Raw genomic sequence first — 16,455 nt, 5'->3', positions numbered from 1 at the left:
AGAAATGACCAGTTCATAATTTTAATGGTAGGTTTATTGTAGCTGTGAGAGACAGAACAACAGGGAAAACCCCAGAAACCCAGAAGACAAAAGTCAGAGATTGATGTGCATTATAAAGAGTGAAATAAGCATTTGATCCCCTATCAACTAGCCAGATGTCAGGCTACCTGGTATTGTCACTGTATATGAGTAGAGATTAGAAGCACCTGCTGTAAGGGAGAGGTCTTACCTGTAATCCCAGCTTGTTACCTGTGCAAGATACCTGTCGACATAAGCAATCAATCCAGCAGATTCCAAACTAGCCACCATGACCAAGACCAAAGAGCTGTCCAAGGATGTCAGGGACAAGATTGTAGACCTGAACAAGGCTGGACTGGGCTACAAGACTATTGCCAAGCAACTTGGTGAGAAGGTGACAACAGTTGGTGCAATAATTTGCAAATGGAAGAAACACAAAATAACTGTCAACCTCCCTCGGTCTGGGGCTCCATGCAAGATCTCATCTCGTGGAGTTGTAATCATCAGGAGAACGGTGATGAAGCAGCCCAGAACTACAAGGGGGGAACTTGTCAATGATCTCAAGGCAACTGGGACCATAGTCACCATGAAAACAGTTGGTAACACAGTACGCCGTGAAGGACTGAGATCTTGCAGAGTCTGCAAGGGCCCCTTGCTCATGACAGCACATGTACAGGCCCGTTTGCAGTTTGCCAATGCACATCTGAATGACCCAGAGGAGAACTGGGTGAAAGTGTTGTGGTCAGATGAGACCAAAATCGAGTTCTTTGGCATCAACTCAACTCGCCATGTTTGGAGGAGGATGAATGCTGCCTACAACCCTCCATCAAACATGGAGGGGAACATATTATGCTTTGGGGGTGTTTTTCTGCTTAAGGGAACAGGACACCTTCACCGCATCGAAGGGATGATGGACAAGCAAACGGGCAAATTTAGCAGGGGATCAAATGCTTTACCCCCTCACTGTAACTAGGTCAATACTGTGCAGAAGAGTTCACAGCTCACTCAAGAGCAGGCATCCCCAAACTGTGGCCCTCCAGATGTTTTGGCCTACAACTCCCATGATCCCTAGCTAACAGGACCAGTGGTCGGGGAAGATGGGAACTGTAGTCCAAAACATCTGGAGAGCCGAAGTTTGGGAATGCCTGCTCAAGAGGCATCATGAAGATACTGAAAGGATACAGGGACCCCCTGCAGGACCACATAGGATTAATGGCATGATGGGGCAAACAGCCCTTGCCCTATCTTCTGAGAGCAGCTGTCCAATTCAAGCACAACTACTGAAACACTGCCTTCAAGCTAGAAGCTTGAAGGATACCACGATTTTAATTTTTATTAAATTTGTATACCGCTCTATACCCATAGATCTCAGGGTGGTTCATAACATGCCATCAAAGGCTACTGCAAGGTCCAGCAGAATGAGCAGGGGCACACACACCCCTGTGGTCCCCCTCCTTGCATCATCCATCAAGGTAATACGATAAAACCAGGTCTGCAATCGGACTGAAATTGGCAACCACATAGGGTAATTGAGCACCTTTCCAGGAAGGGACTATTAAGCAATGCTTGGTCAGCAACTACAGCAGTGACATTTGGGGGGGAAGGAGAGAAAAATGTCTGTTAACAGCAGCTTACCTCTTGGAGAGTGGCAAGAACTGCAGCAATTTCTGTTTCTGTGGTTGTGTGGTCCCCCCCTCCCCCAAAAAATGCTGCTTGGGAGGCCAGATCCATCTAGTCTAGCTACAATTTATTACACAGCTAATTGTTAAACATTTGAGTAAATACATGAATTTAATGTTACTAAATGTCAGCTGCACCTAGACTATCCTTACTTTATTGGACAAGGGAGTAGGAGATAACGGGAGAGGAGATTTCGATAAGGCCACCCAGAGCTACACCAGGACTCCCACCATCCACATGCAGCAGTGGGTCAACAAGACTAATCTGGCTTGTTACTATGGAAAATGTTATTCCTACAGTGTAAAATGTATTGGCATTGCTCTCTAACAAGGTTGGGAATAGCTTTAAAGAAAGTTACTTTACCAGCAAACGAGGCAAAATGAATCCCATAATTGCTATAAAAATAGCATTCATTTCTGGCTAAGCCAGACCGTGCTGCAGTGTTTTAAGGTGTGCAGTGTATTTGCAGAATGAATTACTCTTCCACTTACATTTATGTAGAACATGGGTGGGTTTAAATTTCAGATCGCATTTCTAAAACTGGAAACATGCCAGACTGTTGCTTTAAGTATCTTTTTTGAGTGGCATGCATATGACTTGCACTCGAGAGGAGAAACTAAAAGCTTAAAGCAGGCAGTAATTTTAGCTTGGACAGCAGCCAGTCGGGTTTCAGAGAAGATGAAGCAGGCTTTGCCCAGTCTGCTTCTGCTAACTCTTCAAATTCTCAAATTACACCTCCAACTTCCAGAACCTGAAGGAACTGCATTTTCAGTTTTTGCTTCTACATTACAGTATATATTTAAATGAAGATAACTCAGTATTTGCTAAGGGGCACAAAACAATGCTTTCCTTCTCTCCCCATCCTTAGAGAAAGTATCTAAATCCAACACACCATCTTATAGGTAGAGAACGTGTTTCCTCCTTAAAGGATGCCGAAGTTAAGGCACTCGTGTAATCATGTGGAAGCACACTAACTCTTTGCTTAAACTGTGACTTTCATACTAGTGTTGAAAGCAGTTTTACACAGTATCTCAGTACTCTTTACATCAAATATGTAATGGAAGTTTCATGGGTCAACTATCGCACCTGGCATACTATGCTGTGCTCACATTGCATGCTAACTGCACCTCAGCTTTAGCCCATTATTGCTTAGCCACTAAATAATGGGGCTAAAGTTAAAGCATTTGTGCCCAGAATGTAGTCCAGACTGTAAATCAAACGAATCCATGTGGAGATCTCCAAAGAAACCCAGAAGAATTCATTGCAGAATACCACAACGCAACCCACAATATGGACTGTACAGTTCAAAAGCTGGGTTGGATCCAGAAAGTCATGATGCAGCTACTCTAAGAATGACTAAGGCTGCAACTCTAAACCCACTTACCTGGGAGTAAGTTCCACTGAGGTCAACAGGATATACGACATGGTTATGATTGCCCCATAAATAAGGATCAAGCCCAAGGTATTGGGAGAAGGCAGAAAATACATACTGAAAAAAGCTTGCTTTTCATGCACTATACTTCAGTCATTCTTAACATATGAAGTTTGATCAGAATATGCACTTTACCAGGTACACTTTTCTGATGCTGTAATGCTAATGTAAAACACCAACAAATTCAGACTTCAAACTGTGTAAGTCTTATAACTGTATAATACACGTTCATTACAATACTGGGCAAGAACAAGTGCCAGCAGTGAGGAATAACAAGAAAGAATTTGAAAATCAACAGGCTTAAGTACACCCAACCCTGTTTAGGATTTGGATGCTGTGCGCACACTTATCCTCTCCATTGTTTACTCCTGAAACCCTAAAAGCACACAAAATGCATTAGCTTAACTCCAGAAACAAATATAACTCACTCAATATTTGCATTGTGATAGTGAATACAGAAGCGCCAAGCATTCAAAGCCACTGCAGTAGAGCTATTGTGGCACCTGAATACATTTATTGTAGGGGACATTTTTGAATGTGTAGCAGAAAATACAGAAAGGGTGGATGTTCCTTGGAAAGCAGGGGTGCTTTTCAGTTCCTTGGTGTTATTTCAGCTGCAGCTGATCAGAGGAACTGAACAGCTCAGCATGCACTACAAATGGCAGAGGCTTGCAAGCAGCTCATGGAAAGTGACAGCCAGTGTTTATGAACAGCAAAGGAACATTGGCACGAGGACAGTCTTCGCAAACTGAACTTAATACTATTAAGGAGAGTGCAAGCTGAAAGGCACGACTGAAATTATGTTAGCAGTGATGCAACGCAACCCAGGGAAATGACGTTCTTTACCTTTGCGTGGATTATCAATCAGAAAGTTACCTCTCACTCTTAATCCCTGAGCAGTTTTCATTCATCACTATTTCCTGAGTAACTGACATCCTTTATGCCTTAAAAAGAAAGCCTGCTGCATACAGCTGGTATACAACTTCCTAGTGAGTTGCCTAACATGATACTGTGTGAGATCAGTCAACCGGAGATCTAACACCCTCATTTATTACACACAGGATTGTCAATTCGCCTTTAAAAAAAATCTTAAACCCTATTCCAAAGAATCTGCAGATTTGACTACCGGTATGTCACCTCTATGAACTACCTCTAGGAATCACCTGAGGGCCAAACTGCATGTCTATAGATCTTTTAGTAACACAGCCAGTATAGATCCCCCCGCCCTCCCCCGGGAAATGCTAGCTTCAGGGGAAGGAAGGGTCAAATTTCCCTTCACAATCCCAATAATTATCAAGTGTTCACCCAGCTGATGCTATAAGCATCTTTTAAACCTAGAGTTAAATACAAAGATGCATTTAATATCATATCTAGCTTGGCTCTTTAGTGAACTCGGTTACTTCCATTCCAGGCCTGTGGACAAGAGGCAGAGGATGTATTTGCATGATTTCTTCTTTCTCTGTAAAGTGAGTCTTTCCGCCACTATGTAGAAATCCATGTGGAACTAGATAGTAAGGTTTTGCTCAATGTGTGGTGAACTAAATGTATTTATCTGAGAGCAACCCGCAACTGCAGATGCACACCTACACTTACAGTGGTGGAGGTTCAATATGGGAAATATAAGTCTATGGGTCAAAAAACAGCTTGCAGTACCTACATCTCCAAGGGGCACTTTGCTGTGCCTGAAAGTGATAAACTTGCTCTGGAAAACTGCGTCACACCTAAAGATCACTCAAAAGGATGCTGAAGCTACAAAGCATACTCTACAGAGAATATAATGGTACGAGGAAATACCGTGTTTCTCATATTTTAAGACGTGCCTATAAAATAAGCCATGGCACGATTTTCTGAAGCCTAAAAAATATAAGGCACCCCCCCAAAATAAGACATGCTGGACCCGGCATGAACCAGCAAAGGCAGCAGCCCGCTGGGCTGGGGTTTGCCTTCCTTGTGAGTCTGTTCTTTTACCTCTTGGCGTCACTATCACTCACTCACGTCAGTCTCTCTTTCTCCTCCTCTCTCTCCTCCCGCTTTGCGTCGGAGATCTAGGCTTCAGGGGCTTCTCCTCCAGCCGCGCTGCAGGCTATTGTTTCGCCCTGGTTCACCCCAGGGCTTTTAGGGGGTCGCTTAGCCTCGCGTTGCCCCTAGACCCCTTAGGCAGCAGCTTTGTGCATGGAGCTTTTCTCGGAGCTCCCGCAGAGCGCGTCCGATGCGAGCGCGAGGAAACCGGAAGTCGGCTCCCGCGCGCTTTGCCGAGCTCCAATGGAGCGGGAACCAGCGAAGGCAGCAGCCCGCCGCCGGCTTGGAGCTCGGCAAAGCGCGCGCTGCTGCCTTTGCCGGCTCGAGCTCCAAGCCGGCGGCGGGCTGTGCTTTTGCTGGTTCCCGCTAAGTCGGGGCTCAGCAAAGCGTGTGCTGCTGCCTTTGCCGAGCCCCGACTGAGCAGGACTGAGCGGGAACCAGCAAAGGCGGCAGCCCGCCGCCGGCTTGGAGCTCGAGCTTTTGCTGGTTCCCGCTAAGTCGGGGCTCAGCAAAGCGTGTGCTGCTGCCTTTGCCGAGCCCCGACTGAGCAGGACTGAGCGGGAACCAGCAAAGGCGGCAGCCCGCCGCCGGCTTGGAGCTCGAGCCGGCAAAGGCAGCAGCGCACGCTTTGCCGAGCTCCAAGCCGGCGGCGGGCTGCTGCCTTCGCTGGTTCCTGCTCCGTTGGAGCTCGGCAAAGCGCGCGGGAGCCGACTTCCGGTTTCCTCGCGCTCGCATCGCACACGCTCTGCGGGAGCTCCGATAAAAGCTCCATGCACAAAGCTGCTGCCTAAGGGGTCTAGGGGCAACGCGAGGCTAAGCGACCCCCTAAAAGCCCTGGGGTGAACCAGGGCGAAACAATAGCCTGCAGCGCGGCTGGAGAAGCCCCTGAAGCCTAGATCTCCGACGCAAAGCGGGAGGAGAGAGAGGAGGAGAAAGAGAGACTGACGTGAGTGAGTGATAGCGAGGCCAAGAGGTAAAAGAACAGACTCACAAGGAAGGCAAACCCCAGCCCAGCGGGCTGCTGCCTTTGCTGGTTCCCGCTCAGTTGGGGCTCGGCAAAAAATAAGACACCCCCGAAAATAAGCCATAGGCTTATTTTCTTGAGTTAAAATTAATATAAGACGTGTCTTAAAATATGAGAAACACGGTACAGTTAATAGCTCTACAGTTCTTTCCAAAATGGTATTTTAGAGGGGAATCGCTCCAGTATTTTCTTTGCTTTTATGCACATAGTGAACTAGATATTGCAGACAGGGCATCACGGCTACATAATATACACATTTAAGAACATGAGGCACACACATCAAATGTGGAAAATCGGTTAAAAAACCGACTGAATGACAAACTTAAATTTAATTTATTTTATTAAAATAAGATAATCAGAAGAACCTGGGTTTACAATAAATGCTTTTATCTGAGGGGCAATGAAAACAAAATTAAAACCCAAATCAGCAATGGAAAACCTGTATATGCCAAGTTTCTTTATAGTGCAGCTCAGAAAAAAAGTTTCAAAACAGACTTTATCTTGCAGAAATTTACTAGCAGAATTACTTATTTTGCCTCTTCTCCTCCCAAAAAACTATAGTTTCTTACCAGACCCTCAGGGCGCCGCAAGAAACAAGTCTGAAGTACCCAATAAGCTTCTTATGTTACTGTTAGATGATTGTACGAAGATTGTGCTAGCTTCTTTCTCTGGACAGTACTAGTTATAATATATTCCTTGCCTCAAAATTAGCATTTTCCACATGTGCAAAACTGTTTTGTGTTGACTTAATATTGGTGTTTAACGTTTCATGATCTTGAGAAATGCTTAGAAGTGGAAACTTTCCAGAGCTTGAATTCCCTTCTTCCCTTAAGTCTTCTTTGTGGATGACCATTTTAGTTAAAATTCCTCCAGCCTGAATGGCACAAAAGTCTTAGAATATCAGAAGAACAGCACCATCTGCATTGACTTTCCTCAAATGCTAAGCTATTATTTTGCTATAGAAAAATACCAGTCTATTTCAGCATAATGCAATTTCAAAGAAACCTGTTTTCTTTCTTTTTTTCCTTTTTCTGTTTTTTTGCATATGAGATAAAGTAAGGCTCAAGTGCATCTATAAAAAATAGTAATAGGACCTCTTGTATACTGTCTCTTAACTATTTCAATATGATAACCTATAGAAAAAGGCAACATGGAGTTTTTTGTCCCTGTAGGATTAGAACGGTAGAAATTCATAGCAGCTCATTCTCAAAACTGGCATCCAGCTGAATCCCATTGCTGGCTCTGCAATCCTGTAGACTGAGGCATTCAAAAGCACAACTGCTAGAACTGTTATTGGAGAGCAGTGGGCAGCACGCAAAGATCTCCTAAAACACAGGTAGCTTTGTCGAAGTCAACGTGCACGAATTTATGTCCTGTGTGTGAGTTGCACGATGCAGAGAAGGTTCTGAAGCACTTCGGTTGATTTTGGGTAAAGAATGCTGCAGCAATTCAATGGAAGACAATATCTAAAGTAAAGAGGGAAGGAGGGGGAAAGGAAATTATAATGGCCTGTCCAATTTCTGCGCAAAACTATCTTAATTACTGACAACTTCCTAGGTCTAGACAAGGCTACAAGTGCAAATTTCATGGAAGCTCTTGCCAGCCCCACCCACTGCCCTGTGACCATTTCCTGTTTATAAAATAAAGAGCAGGAGGACAGTGTTTATTTTCTGCCTTGTGAAAAGCGTGAGTGGCTCACATTACACACCCAAAGCACAAATCTATGTACAGGGATACCCACAGGTTCCTGGCAATAATAACTTGGGAGTTACAACGCTACAACACAAATACCCAGTTTTAAAACACATCCTTTAAAAAATCAATTATAGTATCTCAGCGTTACTGGAAAATAGTAAAGAAAAGTGAACATAGTTCTCTGAAAAACTGTTTCATTATTTCCCACTAATGAAACATTTTGGTCTTATCAGAGGCAGGAAATACCAAGAAACATAAAATTGAGAATTTTAGTGCCTCTCAGGAAACAGGTAAACAGAGATATAAATCTGTCTTTCTATAATTTGTGTGTGTGTGTGTGTGTGTGTGTGTGTGTGTGTACGTATGATTAAACATAATACGCCTGTCTCCCCTCCACCCTCCATCTGCCTCTCTCATAAATGCAAATATACACATGAGAGGATAAAATTTATATCTGTCTTGTCGTTTATGTATTTTATTATTACCTTCTCTTGTATATATTAAATCATATATAATATTATCTAGACACAGCTGTATAATGTGTCCATCTTGCCCCGAGGGAAGGGGAGAAGCAGCAGAAACGGGTTAGGAAGCTGCCAGCCCCATACTCCCCATGGAGACCTCTCTCCCCACTCCAAATGCCACCTGAGGGACTTCTGAAGAATCAAGAGGGATGGAGAAAAAAAAGAGGCAGCCTTTGCAATGACAGTTGCTTGTCCTTTCTCTTTCATCATATAATTTCTATCGACACTTATTTTAAAAATAATTTTATGTAAACTATTTTGTGAAGTCCATCTGATAAGCAGTACCTATAGGTTTTTGTTTTTAATTATTAAAGATTTTCCTCGTTTACAAAAGCACATGCATTGTCTTTTTCTTCAGGCTGTGTTTTCTACAGGTCAGTTACTTTTGTCGTGAGGTGTTATATGCAGTATAGGGTTGGGAAGAAAAGAAGGGGGCAGGAGAAAGGGGTGGGGTGGTAAAGCTTATATTATTTTACTTAGTGTATGTGTAGGGTTTTTGTGTCAGAGTCACTTGAGTAGGCTCTCTTTCTATTCGCTTGTTATGTTTCCTTGATGGTGGGAGAGGTTGAGGTAGCCTAGGGTGTGGTTGGTCGTCTTTGGTTGGCTGCAGTGGGATCTGTTTCTGTGTGTGAGGACGGTGTTGTTGGGTTAAGTTAATACATACCTATAGGTATACCTGTGTTTGTGCATGCATAGGCACATGCAGGCATGTCTGCATGCCTGTGTGTAATTCAGTCATGGAACTCATTGAGTCCCCTTGGACCACTCACTCTCTATTAGCCTAGCCTACTTTACTGAGTTGTTTGCAAGGATAAATTATGAGGTGTGAACCATGTGCTCTAATCTTGACTTCTATGGAGTATAAAGGTAATAAAATAAAGTAATAAAACATTCTCTTGCCTGCAGTTTAAGAGATTAGTTTCCCCATTATTTTTCACTATTTGAACCAACGTGTTCTCTCTCTCTCTTGCTTTATTCAAACACACACACACACACACACACACACACAAGTTTATTCGTTTTGTAAATCTCTAAAATCAAGCTTAATTCTTACCTGGGGGAAGAGAGGCCTTTCGTCCCTGACTTTCTTCACACAATCTGCTACGAGTCTCTTCATAGCTTTGGGGCAGTTTTTGTAGAGTTTGCTGAGGTCTGGTGATGCATAACCACGACCAACCATGAAAATGATCTAAGAATAGGCAAACAAGCAAACCTTAGAAGTTTAGAGAGGCAGCATCTATGTTGAAAATAGTTTTAATGTAAACTATTCACTGTTCTCATGGAAATATGGAGGGCAGCTGCATGTGGTTTCAAGGGGGAAGGGGACATCACTCATAAGTGATACCATGGAGGGCTGGGAAAGACTTCTGTCCGACAATCGGAAGGGCTATGGTTAGATGGCCCACTGGCCTGGCTTGGTTTAAGGAAGCTTCCCATATTCTCAAGACCCCCCACACTCTCTGCCAACTACCAAAATTAATTGCCAGAATATACGCACATGGAAGCTGCTTGCCAGATGGGAACCTCCTGCAGACTGGTGAGGGATCTGCATTGTAATAAACAGGCCATTTTATCTAATTTAGTACAAATTATAGCACATGTCATTGTATCTTCTTCCACAGTGCTTCCAAAGTAGTTGACTTACAAGAAACAAACATGTGTAACCTTCTAATGGCTCTATTTATCTCTTAAGTTGAGAAGCCAGCCCCAGAAGCCTTTCCAAGCACCCACCACCACCACCACAATCCTGTGAGGGAGAAAGTGGAGATGCACTTGTTGGCCTTAGCCCTTCTACCATGTTCCTGTTTGCACTTTCAGGAGGGTCATTTATGCAGGAAGCAGCTTCTCCTTGTGGAGGGAGGCTCACTGCACAATCAAAGCTTTCTGCAGGCTTCTAAATCAGCCATGAAGCCTCCAACCTTTTCTGTGAGAAAACTTCCAACTTCACCCAATGCTTGGCATTGCCAAACAGCAGTCCCCCTTTGCTCCCCCATAATAAAAAAGGGGGTGGGGGCTTGCCAATTTGGCTGCCTAACCACTCCCAGCATCCTTACCAACTTCAGTGCTGTGAGAGGGCTGGGACCACCATACAACTGCTGAGACATGTCTGCAGCTTCAAAGTTTGGCAGAAGGCTAATTGCCCACCATGCTCCCCAGAGGGTGGTGCCACACTTGCCACAGTGAGTGGTAACTGCCTCTAAGGTAGCACTGAGCACACACTACAGCTACTAGACCAGTTAGGAACCTTGTGCTTTCCACTTTAGCATGTCAGATTATTTTAAAGTTCAGGGCACTTCTTTCATCTAGCATATAACAATTATTTCCATCTGGGCAAATAGGCTTAAGAAACAATGAAGGCAGAGTTCACAAGCAGTGTTAGCCTATCCTGCCTTCGATCCTCAGGTTAAGGCTTTCCTAATGCGCAATCCAACCCTTGAGAAGACACAGATCGTTGGAGACCAATGGGAACTCCAAGAACACACAACCCAGATTTCACAAGGGAATTACGGTGATGCCTCGCTTAACGAATGCCCTGCTTAACGAAATTTCCGCTTAACGAAAGGATTTTTCGAGCGGAGGTTGCCTCGCTAGACGAATGCGTTTTACGAAAAATTCGTCTAGCGAATCGCGGTGTCCCATAGGAATGCATTGAAATTCAATTAATGCATTCCTATAGGCCAAAAAACAGTTAAAAAAATCAGTGCATTCCTATGGGATTCGCTAGACGAATTTTTCGCTATAAGAAAAGACCCGTGGAACGAATTAATTTCGTCTAGCGAGGCACCACTGTAGTTTATGAACTGACCCCTGTATCAAGTGTTAACAATGTAGTTTTTTTTAGACCTCTAGAACTCTGACTCAACATTCCAACCAGCCTGGTGCTAACGAACCCTGCACTAGCAAATAAGCAGTTTGGGCGAAGTACACATGATATTATACTGACATTTCAATGTTACTGCAAACAGATACCCTCTGCAAAAGCTTTTATATGGGATGCTTATCTGCTTAGATACACACAAGCCAAGATCTAATTCTATAATTTGCCATCTTTGCAGTAGACTGGATAAGGTGGAATATAAATTACATGGTTCCTTGCTCTGTAACCTTCTAAATAAAATCCAGAAACCCTGAAAATTTGGAAATACAATGCATTGCATTTTTAAAATGATCGTTTCTCACCTGGTCTCTATTGTTAATATGGGAATAAGGTAGCTCTCCGGTCATCAGTTCATAGAGTACAATTCCATAAGAATACACATCTGATTGGAAACTGAATGGATTGCTATCCTGCATTCGAATCACTTCTGGTGCCTTTATTTAAAAAACAAAACAAAACCAGATTAAGAATTCATACATGGAGGGAAAAAGAAAACAGAGTCTAACAGCATTAAGGCCACAATAAAAAAACAGAATTAAGCCACTGAATTAAATTTATTTCCTCAAACATTCAAATTGGTGTTGGAAACAATGGAATGAAAAATGTGGGTTTTTTAAACTCACCACCACCAGGCTGCAGCCTCAGCTTCTTAAAAGCTTAATATATACATTGGCCTAGTACAGAAACAAGTAACTATGGTTTGTCATTACAAGAATGAGCCTGCACACATCTGACTTCCTTGCTCCCGCTGCCCCCCACCACCACCTTCCTACGTACAAAGGAGATCAAAAGCTTCCATGTTCAGTTTGATATCCTGGCTTCTTTTAACTACCTAAAGTTCCCAAACTTTGGTGTAATTGGAATATGTGGTTAGTTCAAAAGCATATGTGTTTGGCTTGCCACCTCTGGTAAGACCTGACGTGGGGTGGGGTGGGGGGAAGCCTGAGGTTCACACAGGCTCATTCTCATATCAAACCCTAATTTGTTTTGAAAGGCCATGTATCCTGAAGTCTAGTCAAAAAGCCTATCTGCAGCACCTACCCACTCAAAGTTTGCCCCTCCCATGTTAAAAAGAAAACTGCAGCTCTAAAAGCACACACAGATATGCACCTTCTTTTGCAACACAGGAAGCAGCTGTGCCAATTGTAGAATAGCAGTACTGTATGTTAGTTCTCTGGTACTAAAGCAAGGATGAGGAACTTTTGGCTCTCTAGATATTGCTGCATTCCACTCTCCTCAACCCCGGCCAGCAGTCAGGGATAATGGAAATTGTAGCCCAAAAGCAATCCAAAGGTTCCCCACCCCTGGATTAAAGGATAAGAAACATGTTTTTGTCATATACTGCACATTAAAAACACAAGTTAAAAGGAATAACTTTAATGTCAGACCAGCTACAAGCAACAGCTCCGTTGTAAGTCACTTACCATCCAGAGAACGGATCCAGTAGGTTGTTCTACCTGTTGAGAACCACTCCACCTAGATTTGACTGTTGCCAGCCCAAAGTCTCCAATCTTTACTGTGCGGTCTTCATGAAGAAATATATCTACATAACTCTTAAGGAACACACATGGACAGTCACTTGAGTTACCAAACACAGTCATCCTTGCATCCAAGCCTGTTTCCAGAAGATATTCTACACTAGTTTTAAGAACACAAGATGGATCAGACTGGATCAGGCCAATGGCTCCACCTAGTCCATCACCCTGTTCTCACAGTGACCAACCAGGTTTATAAAAATATTGTAAAATATTCAGTATTAAAAGAAAGGTGGTAAGGCGCCAGACCCTACCTAGGTACATCCTTTCTTCTCCCACACCTTCCCCACTCCCCAGATTTTTATTATGCTCAGCACTGAGCTTCCATCTATAGGTAAAAGGGAGGTGCTTGAGTCCATCAGCAGACTGCTACTATTTTTAAGTTCTCTCAAAACACACAATTTGGTTTCTTTTAATTAAGTTTCTGTGTATCAGCTGCACTTTATAGGGTCCTGTCCACTGAAAGCTCCAAAAGACATTGAGCTTTCCAGAGACAGGACCTGTAAAGAATGCAGACCATAGATTATAAGGTTTGTTTTTTAAACAATAAAATAAAATTATGTGTTATGAATTTAGAGATCTTGAAAACAGCCCCCATTTTCAACTCAGATCTGCAAATGAAAGACAGCTAATGAATGCAGAAGTAACCTTCAATATTGCCATTAACTAACAGGTCTTCATATCAATTAATCACCAAAAAAACCTAGAAGTACTATGCCCCATGTTCCATATTGATCTAATGATGGCAGGCCGTCAGAATTCCACCCAGTAAGAAAAGGATACTATTTGATTTCATATCTCTGTGTATTATATTCTTCGCATGTAAGTAGCTGTAAACAAAATTTGAGACATGAAAACGTGAACATATTTACATGTCAAAAGTCAAGTTACAAAGCAACAAACTACATCCTTAATCAAACACAATGAAGATCATCATTTCCTCAGTAGTTATCTACTGTAGCTAGAAAGCTTTCCTTTTTTATCAATTTAGAATCAGACAGTGCTATTTTTGTATATCAGGAAAACATCTTTGCAACTTTCTCTACTTTCTCTGGAAGACTGCCTGATGTTTTTATATTTCAAGTTTTACAGGCACTATCAAGGTCTGCCTGGACCCAAGACAGCACTACCTTGATTTTCTCTAGCACTATTTTGTCTTTGGAGTAGTCAACGGCACTTCCATAGCTACAATTATTCAGTCCATTCTTTATTCAACAAGTTCAGCCACTGCAGGCAGATTACTCACTCCATTCCTTGTGCCGTCTGTCTTGCAATATCAATACGTTGTAACATCTGAAACTTGGTCTCCTGGACATGCAGGTGTTTATACAGACTGCTTCCTTCACACCACTGTGTGACGATGGCCAGGTTATCTTTAGTCATGTAGCCCATGAATAGCAAAATATTAACATGCCGGGTTTTCCTAACAGAAACAAACAGGAATCAACATATGAACACGGAGTGTGTGTTTAGCTTTGTAAGTTAAATAAACATGTGAAATTTAGATCTCCATGGATTTAGGGGAGTGGATTTTTTCCCCTGATCCAAAGCTTTCCGAAAAACTAGTACCTCTGAACCCAAGCTGAAGCTCAACTGCTTTTCTTTATAGCAAAGGTTTTGCAGGGAGATGTAAATTTAACAGAGAAAGAGAAATGTCTATTTATAGAAATAAATGTCTTTTACTAATGACAGAATAATGAATGAACCTGAATTTCCCTGTGCATATGTAGCTCTTTGAATTTTGGCTATGCGGTCTTTCCTGCTTGGATTTGAAGGTGAATTTGAGCTGCATCCAAAATAAACTGTGTATGTGCTTGCCGGGCGGGTGGGGGGTGGGGAGCTGTTCCTCTTTAGCTAGTTAGGCAAAAAACCCTGGAACACTGTTCTGAAGGCTGGCATATCCTATAGTGTAGACTGAGACACAAGCAGCTGCTGCCAGAAAGGGGATCGGGGGGGGGGGGAATCAGCAAACCCTTCCCTTTGCATGCAAAGGAGTGCTTTGTGCACACTTCTATACCAGTCTGTTGCCCAGTGAATAGCTTCGAGGACTAACAAGCAGGACTAACCCAAAACAGTTTGCTGTCTGAGGCAAAGGACAAGATGACACTCCCTTCACATTCCATACACAGATGCTGACTGGGCTGACAACTGGCTCTTTCTTCAAACTGGTAAAATGATAGCATCCTCCACCGCACTTGAGTCAGAAGGCTACTTTTTAGAGTGGTCAGGACATGTCATGAAGAATATATAGGCTTGCCCTCCAAAAGATAGGAATGATTGGGGGGTGGGGAGCATAGGGAGGAATGGCCAAGAGGCTGCTGCTGCCCCTCAGCATCTGCTACCTGAGGCAGTTGGCTTATGTTGCGTAATGGTAGGGCTGGCCTTGACAAGTATTGATCACAGCTCCAGCCAACAAGGAATTCTAAGCTAACAAACTGAATATTCCTGCCTCAGGATAGTCTACAATTTGGAGGCAGCAGCATGAGAGTCTGGTAAATCTTCCAGTTCTATTTAGTTTACTATCCTTGCGATAACCTCACACAATAAAGAGTTCTACTGAAAACACAGTGAGCCTGTGCACCCAGCCACTTTAGACGAGACAACTTAATAAAGTACCAGACAAGTATTATAAAGTCACCATATTGGCTTACCTTAGCACAGCCACTTCATTTCTGAAGGCCTGAAACTGCTCTGGGGTTGGGTCAACCACCTTTAATATCTTTACTGCTACGTCTCCTGCAAACATAACGCAACAATTGTGTCTCAAGCACCATGCCAACATTCTTACAACAATGACAAGTAGTCCACTGATGTCCGTACACCAATTACATGCAGGGAGGAACCAGAGCTTCAGCAGTATGGTCTGCATGCGGAAAAACCCAAGGGCAGACCCTGCCATAAGTAGGAACTCTGGGCCACTAGTTCTACAAGCCCAAAGGACTTTAGGATATGATTGAGTTCACCGTAGTGCTATTACGAACATTCTGTCAGCACAAGCATTTCTGCTTGCCACACAAACAATCTGCCTGTCTCGTTCCCCCACACATTGTTCTGGGGTTCTTCCTAAACCCCAGAGCCAATTTGGGAAGCATGGGGCATGCAGGGGGAGGAGGATGGAAAAGCCTCATTGTGCTAGCAGGACTCATTGCACAAGTTCTCACTAGCGCAACTGTTCGGCTCAATCTGGGCCACATTGTTTAATAAGCAGTAGGCACCCACACCCATCCTGATTATCACACTGTAAACCAGGGAACTCTCTAAAGGGTCACACTGTGGCACAGAGGTCTGTCTGCTCAAAGGGAAAGGACCAAGGCAGGACCAAGCATTTGAGTAGTTCTTTGAATCTTGGCCACTATTTCCAAATATCCACTTCCCTTCCACCAATGCAAACGCACCTTTTAAGAATAATGGAAAATGGAAAGAATAATGGAAAAGCTGTTTATAAACATGATAATAGTAAAGATGATGAAATGCGGCTTCTATAGTTTGCTCAGCATGGCGTGGGCGATGCCACCTCCTGACGAGCAGGACATATGGCTAGCCTTTCTCCAAATTTTGAAACTGAATGAACATGATTGTAATTTGATGTACTGGGTTGCTGTTATTTCATTCTGCAACTCTATACAGTATCTTTTTTCCTTTACTTTTTT

The 16,455-nt window shown here is 43.2% G+C and overlaps 1 protein-coding gene across 16 annotated transcripts in view; it reads right to left on the bottom strand.

Annotated features, from left to right (window-relative positions):
* Window positions 1–6,495: 6,495 nt before the first annotated feature.
* RAF1 (Raf-1 proto-oncogene, serine/threonine kinase) overlaps window positions 6,496–16,455 on the bottom strand; it is a 77,292-nt gene continuing 67,332 nt past the window's right edge. For 12 of the 16 annotated variants that reach the window (XM_035106241.2, XM_035106246.2, XM_035106253.2 and 9 more), the window contains 8 exons: window positions 15,457–15,541; window positions 14,052–14,228; window positions 13,589–13,635; window positions 12,695–12,813; window positions 11,573–11,704; window positions 9,891–9,938; window positions 9,447–9,581; window positions 6,496–7,639 (listed from right to left, as the gene is read on the bottom strand). In XM_035106241.2, coding sequence (XP_034962132.1) covers window positions 7,499–7,639; window positions 9,447–9,581; window positions 9,891–9,938; window positions 11,573–11,704; window positions 12,695–12,813; window positions 13,589–13,635; window positions 14,052–14,228; window positions 15,457–15,541 — 884 coding nt within the window. In that variant the 3' untranslated portion in view covers window positions 6,496–7,498. The remainder of the gene's footprint in view (window positions 7,640–9,446; window positions 9,582–9,890; window positions 9,939–11,572; window positions 11,705–12,694; window positions 12,814–13,588; window positions 13,636–14,051; window positions 14,229–15,456; window positions 15,542–16,455) is intronic. The other 4 variants (XM_035106238.2, XM_035106254.2, XM_035106255.2 and 1 more) reach the window with 1 other exon arrangement.

This window comes from Zootoca vivipara, chromosome 2, assembly GCF_963506605.1.
Source record: "Zootoca vivipara chromosome 2, rZooViv1.1, whole genome shotgun sequence".
Taxonomy (NCBI): Eukaryota; Metazoa; Chordata; class Lepidosauria; order Squamata; family Lacertidae; genus Zootoca; species Zootoca vivipara.
Note: the sequence above shows the minus strand (reverse complement) of the source record. Positions and strands in the feature narration are given on the sequence as shown.